We start from the raw sequence: 14,568 nt of genomic DNA, 5'->3' as shown, positions 1-14,568 counted from the left end.
ACTATGTGCCAACAAAGGAATGGTAAGCTATTGTATTCTTCAAGAATGAACATACATACATACAAATACATACCTTATCAGTTATATACTCGTATATATGTAAATATATATATTTATACGCGTAGCAAAATAACTTTACTTGTGTAAGAAAATAAGTAAATGATTGCGGCGGCTCCCGTGCGCATTCGCGTGCTTGTAAGCAGGGCTAATTTACTTGTTTTTGTTCCATTTCGTAGGTTTCTCCTTCATCCGCAACGGCACCTTTCATTTCAAAAGAAAACGCAGTAGACAAAGTTACAAGGTAAGAACCACCACCTTTGCACAAGAAAAATAGCAGGAAAACCACCACCGAGCCGAGCAGCGCAACGCTGCCGTGCGCAACTGCAGAGTCAAGTTTGGCACGATCGACGATCGAGTGGAATCAGTTAGGATTCTACAGTCAAACGAATAGGAACTTTTCTACATCAAAGAAGAGGGTTTCCTACAGCGCCAGTACCGAAACAGTAACCGTGTGTGTTTTAGTGTTTTTTTTTGAACCAAAAATAGAAAAAAAGAAAAACTTTGTTAAATTATTACAGTTTTGTTTATTGAAATCTTTAAGTTTTTGTTTAAACTGTTGCTTGTTTTTTATTGAAAGAGAAATTTATTATTTTTGCTTAACTAAATGTGTGTTGAAACAAAATTACAATTTACACGAAACGCGCTTAAGAAAGGACACGAAAATTCGAAAACAATATACAAGAAATTAAAATAACGGTTGCTTTGTACAATAAAAAAGAGACATTTACGCCAACGCTCATTGCTTATCGCTACTATCTTTCACGCAACAACTGTCACGCAACACACGAAATATACCAAAAACCAGCAACCAACTGCCTACAGACAAAAACCACCAGCCATCAACTAGCAACAATAACAGTAACAGCAACTACCGAAAAATGTCTTTTTCTAAAGCCAAACTAAAACGCTTCAACGACGTTGATGTCGATTGCGCCAACTCACCCGCAACCACGCGACTAGCCACCGACGCTGTCACAGTTAATACGCCGAGCAAATGTGTTAATGCCGCCACTGCCGCCGCCATCACAACCAACAACAACGCAGCAGCGACAAGCACAGGACACCCTGAACGCAAAGAGCAAATCGAGAAATTCTTTAAAGACGCCGTGCGCTTCGCCACCAACAACAAGGAGGCGAAGGAGTTCGCCATACCGAAAGATGGCGCAGTGAAGGAAGACAAAAAGTCCAAGGGTTTGCGACTCTTTCGTACACCATCGCTGCCGCAACGTTTGCGCTTTCGACACAATCCAACCGAGGCGAGTACAGTACATGCGGCTAACAATAACAATGGTGGTACCGGCAGTTCGACGCCCTTGCATTCGGCCACCACAACACCGGTGAAGGATGTGACCAAGTCGGGCGGTAGTCGGCTTAAAGGTAAAGAGGCGCTACAGCAAGAGATACGCAAAAAGAATGAGTTGCTTGAGAGTTATATGAGTCAGATTGATGTGCTCAAGCGTCATGTGGAACAGTTGAAGGAGACGGAGCAGAAATTGCGCGAGGAGAACGCTAGTGTTGTGGCGAAAACTGAAAATCTAATACATGCACTACAAACGGAAAATGCGGCGCACAAAGAGTTGAACGATCGGTTGAGCGCCGAAAATGTTGCGCTCACAGAGAGTTGCAACAAAACAGTGCAAGAGATGAATACGCTCATAGCGCGTCATAACGATGAGTTGGCGGAGTTGCAAGCTTTTATCGACGAGCTGAAGTCGCAGAATGCCACGCTGGAGCAACAAGCACAACAGCAATGTCTTGCAGAGAAAATCAAACAGCATAAAATTGACACTTTGCAGTTGGAGATTAGTGAGGCGCGCGAAAAGCTTGCAACGCACGAAGAGAGTGCACAGAAAGACACAGAGCTCCTACAGAATTTGCGCAACACCAACGAGTCGCTTAGTCGAGACTTGCCTGAATTGAAGCTGCAAATCGAGCGCGACGCTTTGGCGTACGCGCAAGAGCACAAGATCACACAAAACGAAATGGAGTGTCTGAAGAAGGAACGCAGCACTTTGAAAAATGACTTGGCAAGCAAATGTGAGCTCATCAAGTCGTTGCAGGATGAGCTGTTGGATAAGAATTGCGAGATCGATGCGCATTGCGACAGCATACGTCAGTTGTGTCGCGAAAAAGCAAAGCTGTTGGAGAAAGAGCAACTGATCGAGACAGCTGAAGAGAAGGTGCGCAGCGTTGAGGAGCAAGCGGAACAGAAAGTGCAGAAACTCGAGTCTGATTTGGAGAATGCGCTCGAACGTGAGAAACAGTATTGGCGCGCCGAGCTCGATAAGCGTCAGAAGTTGGCCGAAAACGAGATCATAAAAGTGGAGTTGGAGAAGCAGGACGTCATGGTTTTGCTGGAGACCACGAATGACATGTTGCGCGAGCGCGATGAGAAGTTACAAAAATATGAAGAGCAACTACGCAATGGCATCGACTATTACATACAACTGACGGATACCTTGCAAAAACAAGTTGTTGATTTAAAACAAGATATGGCAAAAGTCATAACCGAAAAGTACAACTATCAATTAACTTTGAGTAATACACGTTCCACAGTCAATATATTGATGGAACGTTTGAAGAAATCCGACGCTGATGTCGAACAATTCCGCGCCGAACTGGAATCTGTACAGTTGGCTAAGGGCGCATTGGAGCAAAGCTATTTGACGCTGCAAGCCGAATTGGAGACGCTGCGCAATAATCACGCTGAAGCGGAAACCGCATTGAAGACACTATGTCAGTCTTCGCAAACACTACAACAAGAGGTATCTATTAAAGATCACCTATTCAATGATATACTCACCTCGGAAGAGGAAACTTTGGCAAAATTCAATAAAATTGCTACCTCATTCCAGGAGCGCATCAATACGACAGATGTCGCGCACTACCTGGACTTGTACAATGAGCTGAAGCGCAAGGACGAATCACGTGAGCTGTATATGCAGGATATGAAGAAGGCATTGGACGAATTCGCAACCGTGATGCAATTTGCACAACTGGAACTCGACAGCAAAGAGAAGTCACTGCATAAGGTGCGCGACGAATGTGAACAACTGAAATTGGAGAATATCGCGCTCAAGTCCAAGGTCGAAGAGGGCATCACAAAGCGTGAGAATAGCACGGATCTGGAAAAAATCGAAGATCTACTCATCGATACTGAGTTGCGCGCTGAATGTGATAAGATCGCCTCCTGGCTATTGAGCTCATCCAGCAGCGATAAATGTGTACGCACCGAGAGCAGCAACGAAATTAACGATTTGCTAAAACCAACCACGCCGAATAGCACAAAGAAGACGCGCAGCTGCATGACACCATCATCACCCGCCAACAAGACGATAACATTATCAACCGCACCCGGATCTAATGTTGGCACACCACGTACGCCGCGCACGCCAAAGACACCGCGCACACCACGCACCACACCCAAGAAGACCGTACTCTTCCCCGGCAAAGAGAACATTTGCAGTCCGCAGAAGCAAGTGCTGAAGGCGCGTAATATGTAGACGGCTGTGGATGGTTAAGACGAGACCAAGTCCACACATTGGTCATGATCGATTTCACTTATGTAAGGAACATTACATTGCTTGTAAGATTTATTTATTTTTTTTTTTTTTAATAAATAATAACTATTTAAAATTATGAAAAACGCTACTTTTCGAAATCGAATTCGTGTGAATTTTTGGCAGCAATAAGGGTTATAATCACAAAAAATCAAAACGTGGGAATTTGCTGTTGGGACGCGGGGTACAAAGGCAAACTCGTTCTTTGTAAAGGTATGCATCTGAAGAACTGAAGAAATCTCCGTTACATGAGCGCACAATTGCGCAATAAGTCTATGCCTGCCTGCCGCGCCGCTTTACTATCAGGCTTTGTAAGCACACAAAGGGGTGGGTAAACAAAATGCCGGGAAGCCAACTCCATACAAACATACATCACATACCGCCACAGTAATTTGAAAGGCAACAAAAACAAGAAATTGCGACACACTTCCGTTCGTCAAAGCAGCGCCTTTGTGCGGCTGGCAAGCGCTTGAAAAAACCCAACGACTGACTTGTGAAAGACGGCGTATACAATAACACTTGGGGGCAGTCAAGGAAGGAAGGCACAATTATATGTACATATGTATGTAAGAAATTTCGGCAGATGTTCTAATTGCTGTGCCTACTTTGGCATAATATGGCCGTTGTGTGTCGAGTTACAACGCAGCGGCGCATTAAGAATTCTTTTTCACACCAAAAGTCGCACGCCGCAGAATGACAGTTGCAGTTACGGTTCGTTTGCGCTGCACGTGTGCCTTTCGGAAAAGTCTCTTATTTTTTAATTACTCTGTCAGTATAATCATTACTTTACGATCAGCATTAGACAATGTAGACTTGGGTGAATTTGAATGGGTAAACAGAAGATTTTTGATTACAACGTGCGCACTTATAAGAGGCAGTTGATAACGTCACTTGACTAGGGTGGCAGAGTGACCGTTAACTTTAAAAATTTGCTTTGGTATTTAAAAACCGCGGGTTGAAATAATATTTTCAATGCGAAGAGCAACAATTTAAAAGAAAACAAACGATATCCTCATATGGGCGGAAGGGGTAGTGATGGCTATAATTAACTGTTATATAAGCGGACTTCTATAATCATAAAATCCATCGGGCGTCTGGAGAATGCATTCTATAAGTTTCTACTCTCCATTCATCTTAAAAACCTTGCCCAGAAGTAATGCGAAATCGGTACCGGGGCAAGAGAAAAAATCCATGATAGAAGGATTAGTGTTTTAGTGGCTACACCACTCACGTAGGATGACGATCCCTATATGGTGCGAAGGCATTTTAAAAGCTCCTTGTTGTAGAAAAAAAAACACCTAAAAAAACTTTTTACAGTTTGGTATTTTAATTTGGATCTTAGTTATAGCACTTTATAAATTTTCGATTAATGGCATGGAGCGATTACGCTCATCTACAATATCAACTCGTCTCGTAATCATTTGTATATGTATATATAACTTTTCGTTGAGCATTGAATGTTGAGTAAAAATTTAATCAGTATTAATTTTTTGTTTTTCTGAATGATGGTGGAATTCCAAATGATGTTATTGAAAATTTTCAATGCATTCAAACTCCAAAATTCGCAAAATTATGGCGGCACTGCTAAAGATCAATTTCCTGATTTTGAAATTTCTAGCTATTCAAATACGGGTTGATAGTAATCGATAATATACACAAAATGGTGGCAGACGACTTTGTTGCTTGCGATGGGTAGTCGATATCTTCTCGAAATGTGCTTTTTAGTATTCCGTTGTCTACTAAAGCTATACTCGCGCTATTATAGTTACGTATTGAGGTTTTTTTCCAAATAAAATTTAGCTAAAAAAAGTTTAAAAAATCGAACATACATTATTTAATAAAAAACTTTAGCTGACAGTAATTTATCTGATTTTAAGATTTTTTTTTGAACATTTATATATGCAAAAACACAAACCAACAGCATGCTTGACCGTTCTAAATCCTATTCGTTGTGATACAGAATCCTGAATGACGTTACTTTGCTTGAAGATTGTCTGATTAAATGTTGTGAATCTCGAAAGATTTTACTTTGAAGATTGTGGGCAATTTTAGACAAGAAAGTACATATTAGGTATTTACAAAATAAAGCTTCAGCTAAGTTATATATACATTTTGAAATATAAAAAAAAAAAATGATATATAAAAAATATTTACAATAATCATCCCAACGCCCGCTGAATTTATACATTAATATTAATTAAACAATATGAAATGAATCAAATTTTTGTTTATTTTTCAGTAAAAATGTAAGTTCGTTATTATTATAATATTTGTAATTCATAATTAAACTAAAATTTATTTTAAAAAATATTTTAACAAAAAAACACGTGTTTTGAGCACTTTGATACACAGGGCTGCCACGTACTAAAATTCGTAAGGTTGTTAAATTTTTAAATTTTGTGTAATAGAAACAAAATTATTAATTTAAATTTAAAAAAAAAATATGTAATTTAAATTAAAAAAAAAAATATGTAATTTAAATTTAAAAAAATATGTAATTTAATTAAAAAAAATATATTTTTTAAAATAAAATAATTAAACTAAAATAATAAACTTTAAAATAAAAAAAAATATTTTTTATAAAAAAATTGTCTTTAATATTATTAAAAATTTCTAATTTAAATAAAATAATTATTTAATTGAAATTACAAAATCTATTTAGTTTGAACAAAAAAAAATTTAGTTTAAATAAAACAAAAAAAGTTTTTAAATAAAAAAATATTAAATTTAAATTTAATAACTTGTAAATAAAGGTAAATTAAAACATTTTAAATAAAATTAAATTGAAAAACTTTCTAAAAAATAAAATTGAAACATTTTTTCAATAAATTAAAACGAAATATTTTTTTTAATTTTTTTTAAATATGTACTTAATAAATTACATTATTTATCATCACTTTATCATTACATTATTGTATAAGTTACAAAAAAGGTATACAAAACAAGATTAAAAATTCACAACCTTTCTCACTATAGACGGTAGCAGTTTACGTAAATGGATTTGACTCGGATTTTAATCCGCTCACGACTATCGTCTCGTCAGCAGTGGAAAGTCGTATATTGCTGCAACAAAAATAATAACTTATCACGAAAATTAAAAAAAAAAAGAATTAATTTAAGTACATGTGTTCTTAACTACACGAAAAAAGACTTTTGAGGTTATGTTGCGCTCTAAGCAAATATAAATACAAATAACATAAAAAAGGTTTCTGAAAACAAGAAATTAGGTTTTGATCGAAGAAATTATCAGCTTCTTTTAAGCGAATATAAATACAATTAAGAGACACAATTTTTACAAAGCAAAAACTTTAGATTGGATCGAAAAAATTATCAGGCAATATAGTCAATTGCAGTAAATAAATACTAAATGTGTCAACAAAGTAGATGTAAAAAGGATTATTTTAAAAACTGTACTCATTTTTTAAAAATTACAATTAATCTCGTCGATTTCAGCAATTTCGACAAAATCAGTACGTCGGACAGCCCTATATTTGGTACATACATACACATTATCTAATATCAGTAGCATAAATTATTGTATTGTTTTAGATATATATATAATATATATATATATGTATGCCACGTAAGAACATCTACATTAACATATATACTTATTTAACTGTTTGTCTTTTATATACTATGTATATATGCACGTGCTTTGTTTTATAAACTTTTAAATACATTATAAACATATGATTAAAATATTAAGCCTTCATATTATTCGTTATTTCATTTAAAAAAATGTGGTGCATTTTATTTATTTTTTTTTTCGTACACTATATATAGGTATGTATATATAAATGTCTGTATATATTGTTACGCAGTGATAAAATGTTCAAAAAACGTTTACATAAATTACAATTACTACCTTTTATATCGACATAATAACGCGTGCATGAATGCAAATACAGTTTGACTCGCCCTTTACCGGTTTTGCAAAAACAACAAAAAAAAGTGAAAAAAAGAACGAAAAGTAAAATAAAAAATAAAAAAAATTACTAAAAAATTTAAATAACTACAAAAAAAGAGATAAGACCAATTACAATAAAAAAAAAAACAATATAATATAAAGAAATATTACAAAAAATTAAATAAAAAAGAACTGAAACTAAAAAAATAGAAAAAAACCAATACAAAAAAACAAAAACATATAAACAAATAAAAAAATACAAAAATTAAAATCATAAATAAAAAAATTTAATAAAATATTAATAGTTCTACTTGACAGTCATAAGTTCATATTGCGTGCCATTTCGCTAAATAAAAGTATTCTCAATAATCATAGGAAATAACAATAAGTTGCACAACGGATTTTCTAAAACAAAAAGTAAAAATTTAATTATGCTCACAATAGCCTTTACAAACATAAATATATGTACTTTTATTTATAATAAGTGCGTTGCTTTTAACCTTAAGCGAAATTAGCAATTAATTCTATTATCAAAAACATTAGAAAATAATTTTAATTTGAATAAGTAAATTAATTGCTAAATATTATAATATTTTTTTCTCGCTTGCTACAAACGAGTTTTTCGTTACACGAATCTTTTTATACATATTTTTTCTTATTAAATTGTCCTCAACATAGCAAATTTTTATAAGTCAGCAATTAAACGAATAGGCATACGAAATTATTGGCCTAGGTGGCGTAGGTATATAGATATTTGAGAATCTGACAAGCTTCTAGCATTCTCCACGCAGGATTCGCAGCAAAATAGCTCATTCGCAGAATACAATAAATCTTCTAAACTATGTTTTTGTTTTATATTGTGTATATACGTTTGTATTTATATGTATAAACAGCAAATACATGAATTCGTTTTGTTTGTATGTAAATATCTACGAGCGTAAATGTAAACTACGCAGTCCGTTTTCAAATCGTTTACTACCAAAAAAATTGTTTTACTTTTAATCAGCAATTTTTATCTGTTTGTTATACATATTTATATCATAATATTGTTTTTTTTTCATGTTGCTTTTTGCACATTTTCCTTTAATTGTTTATTGTGGCATCTTTATTGTTGTGTCCATTTTCAATGGTTTTAATATTATTGGCAAGATGCGATTGTTGTTGCGATTGATTTTGTTGTTTGAGTTTTTGTTTTTGCTCCAAAACTGACTTGTACGTGTAGAGCGACTGTAGTGGCACATGTAATAACTCAATGATTTGTGTGAAATGAACTTCTGCAAGAAAAATGAAAAGTGAAATATAACTTAAGTAAGCAATAATACAAGATTTTTAGAGTTAAACTAATATAAAACAAAAAATGTAACTAGTAATAATAAAAAACTAAATTACAGTAAGCGCAGATCATTAAGCTCTGTAAGCTTAATATTACCTTATATAATACTAAGAAAAACATTAACCTAACCTCAAATATTAAAAAATAATAAAAAATTCTAAATTAAATTTAGAAACAAGAAAAAATATTAACTTCGGCTGCTCCGAAGCTACAATACCCTTCACAGGTGCATTTCGTATTGCATAAAAGGTTATAAAAAGATTTTTATCTGATGATATTTTTATTATTGATTGTATGGCTATATGGTTTAGTGCTCCGAACTGAACAATATCTTCGGCTATTGTACCGTTGTTTTGGACAATAATCTATATCAAATTTCGTAAAGATAATTGGTCAAAATAAAAAGGTTTTTCAAACAAGGACTTGATTTTATCCGTTCAGTTTATATGGCAGCCTTATTCTATAAGTGTGCGATCTGCACAATTTTTTCGGATATTGTACGGTTGCCTTTCACAATAATTTATTATCGTGAATGTATCTCCTCAAATGAAAAAGTTTTACATACAAGCGCTTGATTCCGATCGTTCAGTTTGTATGGCTGCTATATGCTATAGTGATCCGACCTAAACTATTTCTTCGGAGATTGCATCACTGCTTTAGACAATAATCCACGCCAAATTTCTTGATATCTTATCAAATGAAAATGCTTTTCATACAAGCACTGACAGCTAGAAGCGATATTGGCTGTTCCGACAAATATGCATCTACTTGGTGAAAAAAGGATGGGTGCAAAATTTCAGGTCGATATCTCAAAAACTGAGAGACGAGTTCGTATATATACAGATTTTTTTTGGAGGGGAAAACCTAATATACACTTTTCAAGGCATAAAAACCATTAACATAACCTCACAAATTAAAAAAATCTCAGTTAGTAACTCAGTAAACGCAATAAATGACTATTTTTAAACAAAACAAAAAAATTATTTTACTCACCATTTTCAGGCGTTATATAGCCATGTCTGATTAGAAAATCGATAACCACCGGACAGCTGGTTGTCTTGAAATCTTGTGTAAATACACGTTCCACACACTCTTTGGCTGGTAATAGCTCAAAAGCTTGCACCTCACCATCAGCATTTTGTGGTACAAAATCCAATGGAAGCTCTAAATCGAAAACATATTCGGTATTTGGGAATAAACCTTGATCACTTTCGAAAAAGAATGAAACACAACCGGCTGAAACGAGATTTTTGACCAGATCACTTGGAATGGATGCCTCTTCAGCTGCCTCTTTAATAGCAGTCTCTTTAATGCCATAGCCCACCGATAAACCGCCGCCAACCATATTATCCCATTTACCCGGCCATGTCTCTTTGGTATTAGAACGTTGTTGTAGCCAAATACAAAGACCTTGCGTTGGATGCTGTACATAACCATTTATATCTACACCATATTTACGTACACCAAATAATGGTGTGGCCGAACGATCCATTTTCAATAGGCTACGATATTCCGATTTCACTTCATAATACTGTAAGGCATTGAAAATTGTTTATTGTACATAAATGCAATTTATATGATAAACAAATTGGTAATTACCTCATCACGCCAACCTTGGAGTGCGGAAAAAATGCCCTTAGAACGTAAATCACGTAATACTATATCGACTTGCTTTGTGCGTTCAGCATAGTCACGGAATGCAGGATTTAATTCGACTATACCCTGTTGAAAGTATGTTGTTTAAATTAGTATTTTAATTTGAAAATTATTGCTAATATTGTGCATTTACCTGTTTGGTAAATTCACAATTGCGTATGCAGAATATTTCGGGATAGCGTTGCAGCTGCTTGATGACATCGGCCTTGACAAGACCAACTTGTTCGCCTTCAACCAGGAATGGACGTATGTCTCCCTTTTGAAAACCTGCAACGAAATGTCGATTAATTTATTTAAATTAAAACAAAATCAATAATGTGCAATTTTTATAGACACACATAACTAGTAATAAGTAAAAACCAGTTACTGAAATTCGAGGGAAGAAAGAGAGAGAGAGACTTCGGATGTTGGTCTATGCAAATTTTAACTTCCAAGCTATAAAAAGTATTTTAATTAGTAATTTAATATCGTTTGTACAATAGCATATTAGTTAATACAAATATACCGTTTGTTTACAAAATCGATACTTAAAAGTTATCAAAAAAAGAATAAACTTAAGTTCTTGTATACACAACTTTTTTATTTGACAAAGATATCTTCACGAAATTTGATATAGAATATTGCCGAAGACAACGCTACAATCTTCAAACAAATTGTTCAGATCGGACCAGTGTTGCATAAAGTTGCTGTACAAACTGACCGTTCCTAAACAAATTCTTGTATGGAAACTTTTTTATTTGAAGAGATATTTTTACGTAATTTGCTATAGATTATTGTTAAAGGTACGCGTACAATATTCGAATAAATTGTTCAGATCGGACCAGTATTGCATATAGTTGCCATACAAACTGACCGATCAAAATCAAGTTCTGGTAGGAAAACTTTTTTTATTTGTGTACGGTATTATAGTTTTAGTTTTTGTTTTTTTAATTTTGTTTTTTACCAAAAACACAATAGCAAATGCGATAAGGTACATACATATGTATAAATATATATATAGATAGTAGTATACCTTTGGTCAGTTTTTTCGGCAATAAGAATGGCCAAACAAAGAGAAACAAGCAAATTAATTGTTTATAAACAGCCACTTTGCACATAATAGATGCGAATAATAAACAGTGAGGAATTGTAAAAATATATCAATCAGATACGAAAAGTAACAAATAAGTGCGCAAAAGCCATTTAATCAAACGTTTTCGAAGTATAAAGTATAAACTGTTTTAAGTCGCAAAGTAAGATAATTAGTTATTACTGGGTAATAAATTGTTAATTTTTTTTAAGCTTTTTACTACAAATACATATATGTTTTTATATACATATAATTGCAATCAATCGTGCTACTTACAAGAATTTACAATAGAATTATATTCTATACTTTTCAGCAGCTGTCGTGAGCGGTAACCATTCAAGTTCTAATTATAAAATGATTTATATGCATTTATTTATTGAATAAAAATTGCAAATTTATAAAAAAAAAAACTCATACCGTCAGGGTTAGTTAATATTAAATAGTTACAGCAGACATATTTATTATTTTAATAAAAAATTTTGCTTATAATATCTCACAATAATTATTATATTATTATATAAGAAAATTAATTTAGCCTCAGCAACATTATAGCAACCCTTTCAATATCGTTAATTACGTTTTTGTTCACAATTCTATTAATGAACCATCTCTTTAATAGCTTTTTTACATATACAAGTACTATTTATACTCGACACACAATCTGTGCAGATCCTCGCGATAAAAATATGTATGTTTCTGTTATGCATATTCAACGTTTTGTCTATTTGTGGTCAACACATATGTATATTTATGGTATGTGTACACTATACAATGTCAAGCTCATTCAAGGTGACTGAGAAAATTATAATTGTTGATGGCGCCAAGTATAGTGAACAAAGTTATAGGTCCTTCTTCCGGATGCAATGCTATTGGTCTGGTGGAAGTGTTGGCCGTCAAGTGTGTAATTGAGTTTAGTTTTACACATATATACTTTCTATGTACTCAGTTTGTAGTTGTCAAAGGCAAACACGCTAACAAACTTTATTTGGCAGCTAAAGATAATGAATGCACTCTCCATGCCAATGTTTGAAGCTTTGTGTGTACTCAAGCACATATGCATTGAATGTACGTTACTCTATGTGCCAACTGTGCCAGGCGACGTCATGTAGAATTATGACTCACAATTGCGACTTGATCGCATCTAAGGTGTGAGTGAAGATATTTACTTTACTTTTACATACATTAGTGGATCAGGTGTACGAGTATCTACGTTTTATTGATTTATTATAAAAATTGATGTGTAATGTAAGATAATTATTGTTAATAAATAATAATTATATTAATACCTCTAACTTTTTTATATCAACCGCAAAATGTCTAATGGATAGCATAGAGATCATAATGCGTACCATAACACTTATGTGGCATGAAATATAATTACTATATATGTGTATATACTAGCTACCCCAAATGTTTGTATTGTATAATGAATTAAATTTAGCGTATCATTCATTTATTCGCTCAAATTCGGCATAATATGATTTAAATGAAAGTGAAGCGTCAAATATTGATTAGCGAAAGTCGGAAGCAAAATATGCGAAATAACCGCAATCAAAAAGATTACACGCAAAAATAATGCAAAACGTATATATGTTATAAATATATTAATGCATTTTTCTACACACATAAGTACATGTGTAAATACTTGTAAATTAACACATAAAGATAGGGCAGACAGGCACGCGAATGGCCGTAGATAATTACATACATATCTTTCACGATGATAACAACCATATTAGAAAATTTATTCAAAAAGAAAAAAAACAATCTAAATCGAGTTTGAATGCAAATATAAAACAATTTTTTTAATTATACAAGAAATGAGGATAAGTGGAAACGAAGGTTTATTAAACAATGCTTTTTGTGTAGAATGCCATTTGGAAAAATATATATATGTACATATGTTAAGAGCTATCCAGCAATGTGTACCGATGTGGTTGATGTGAGCACATCTACATTAATTAGTGGAGATTCTCGATTTTATCCTTTTTTCACACTGAACTAGTTATGTATATGCCACACTGTGGCTGGCCACACCCAAGAGCTTAAAACATATAAATTTTAGAATTAAATTAAGACATGATATGTATTTATTAAAAATTATAAAGTATAATAACATATTATATATTTAAGTAATTCGCGACAAAAATATAACTAATATCACACTGTAAACATATGTGTTTTTAACGAGTGTTACGATAATTTCATATAAAATATATGTATGTGCATATATAGTTTTCACATAAGTATATGGATGAAGTCAACATAATCAGGATAATAGCTATATTGCAACATTCTTTATAATTCTTTCAAAAGTTAGAACAAATGTAATATTGTCCTAGTTCACCATGAAATATTGTTATATGCACACATTTTTTTCGTTTCTTGTGCTGCTATACATACCCGAAGGACAATCTGATCTGAATTGTACATACATACTAACATTGAGTTTGTACACAAATCGATGAAAGGATGTGATTATAATTGCCCGTGGGAATTCGGTGCATTTTATATATGCTTTATAATTACTGCTGTACAGTTTCTCACTTTTTCTTTATTATTTATATGCGTTATCGGTTTTTAAAACTAATATGTATGAATGTTTTATATGGCATACCTGTCAAGTAGAAATTGTTAAACTTCTGCGCCAAATGATAAAGTCGGGACAATTTTACATTTATATCAGTTGAAGCCATCGCCAAAAAACCCAGCTTCTCCACTACGCCACTCACGGAACTTTCGCAATGCCTTTATGTAATTTTTCAGTTCCTTCGAGTCTTTTATAAATCTCACACAATGTAATTCCTATTTAATCGCACCGAATTTCATCAGCAATAAAGATGAGAACAACCAACACATCAGAAAACAACTGACTGGTGGGATGAGAATTCGGTTTGTCGAGAACAGTTCGCCGCTGCCACTGCCAATTGTCACTATTCGTTTTGACAGCATATCAATTGTTTTTGTATCATATTTATTT

At 33.4% G+C, this 14,568-nt stretch overlaps 2 protein-coding genes across 2 annotated transcripts; one reads left to right on the top strand and one right to left on the bottom strand.

The window, feature by feature from the left end:
* Positions 1-438: 438 nt before the first annotated feature.
* On the top strand, positions 439-4,852 carry mira (miranda). Its single transcript, XM_014247154.3, has 2 exons — positions 439-2,825; positions 2,916-4,852. Exons 1-2 carry the CDS (start codon positions 939-941, stop codon positions 3,561-3,563), a joined length of 2,535 nt encoding a protein of 844 aa, XP_014102629.2. The 5' UTR covers positions 439-938; the 3' UTR covers positions 3,564-4,852.
* Positions 4,853-7,931: 3,079 nt separating this feature from the next.
* Positions 7,932-14,534, bottom strand: LOC106627120 (uncharacterized). Its single transcript, XM_014247126.3, has 5 exons — positions 14,206-14,534; positions 10,653-10,786; positions 10,463-10,585; positions 9,857-10,394; positions 7,932-8,804 (listed from the first exon to the last, which is right to left on the bottom strand). Exons 1-5 carry the CDS (start codon positions 14,282-14,284, stop codon positions 8,614-8,616), a joined length of 1,065 nt encoding a protein of 354 aa, XP_014102601.1. The 5' UTR covers positions 14,285-14,534; the 3' UTR covers positions 7,932-8,613.
* Positions 14,535-14,568: the final 34 nt, after the last annotated feature.

The sequence above is a fragment of the Bactrocera oleae genome, chromosome 3 (genome assembly GCF_042242935.1).
Source record: "Bactrocera oleae isolate idBacOlea1 chromosome 3, idBacOlea1, whole genome shotgun sequence".
Taxonomy (NCBI): Eukaryota; Metazoa; Arthropoda; class Insecta; order Diptera; family Tephritidae; genus Bactrocera; species Bactrocera oleae.
Note: the sequence above shows the minus strand (reverse complement) of the source record. Positions and strands in the feature narration are given on the sequence as shown.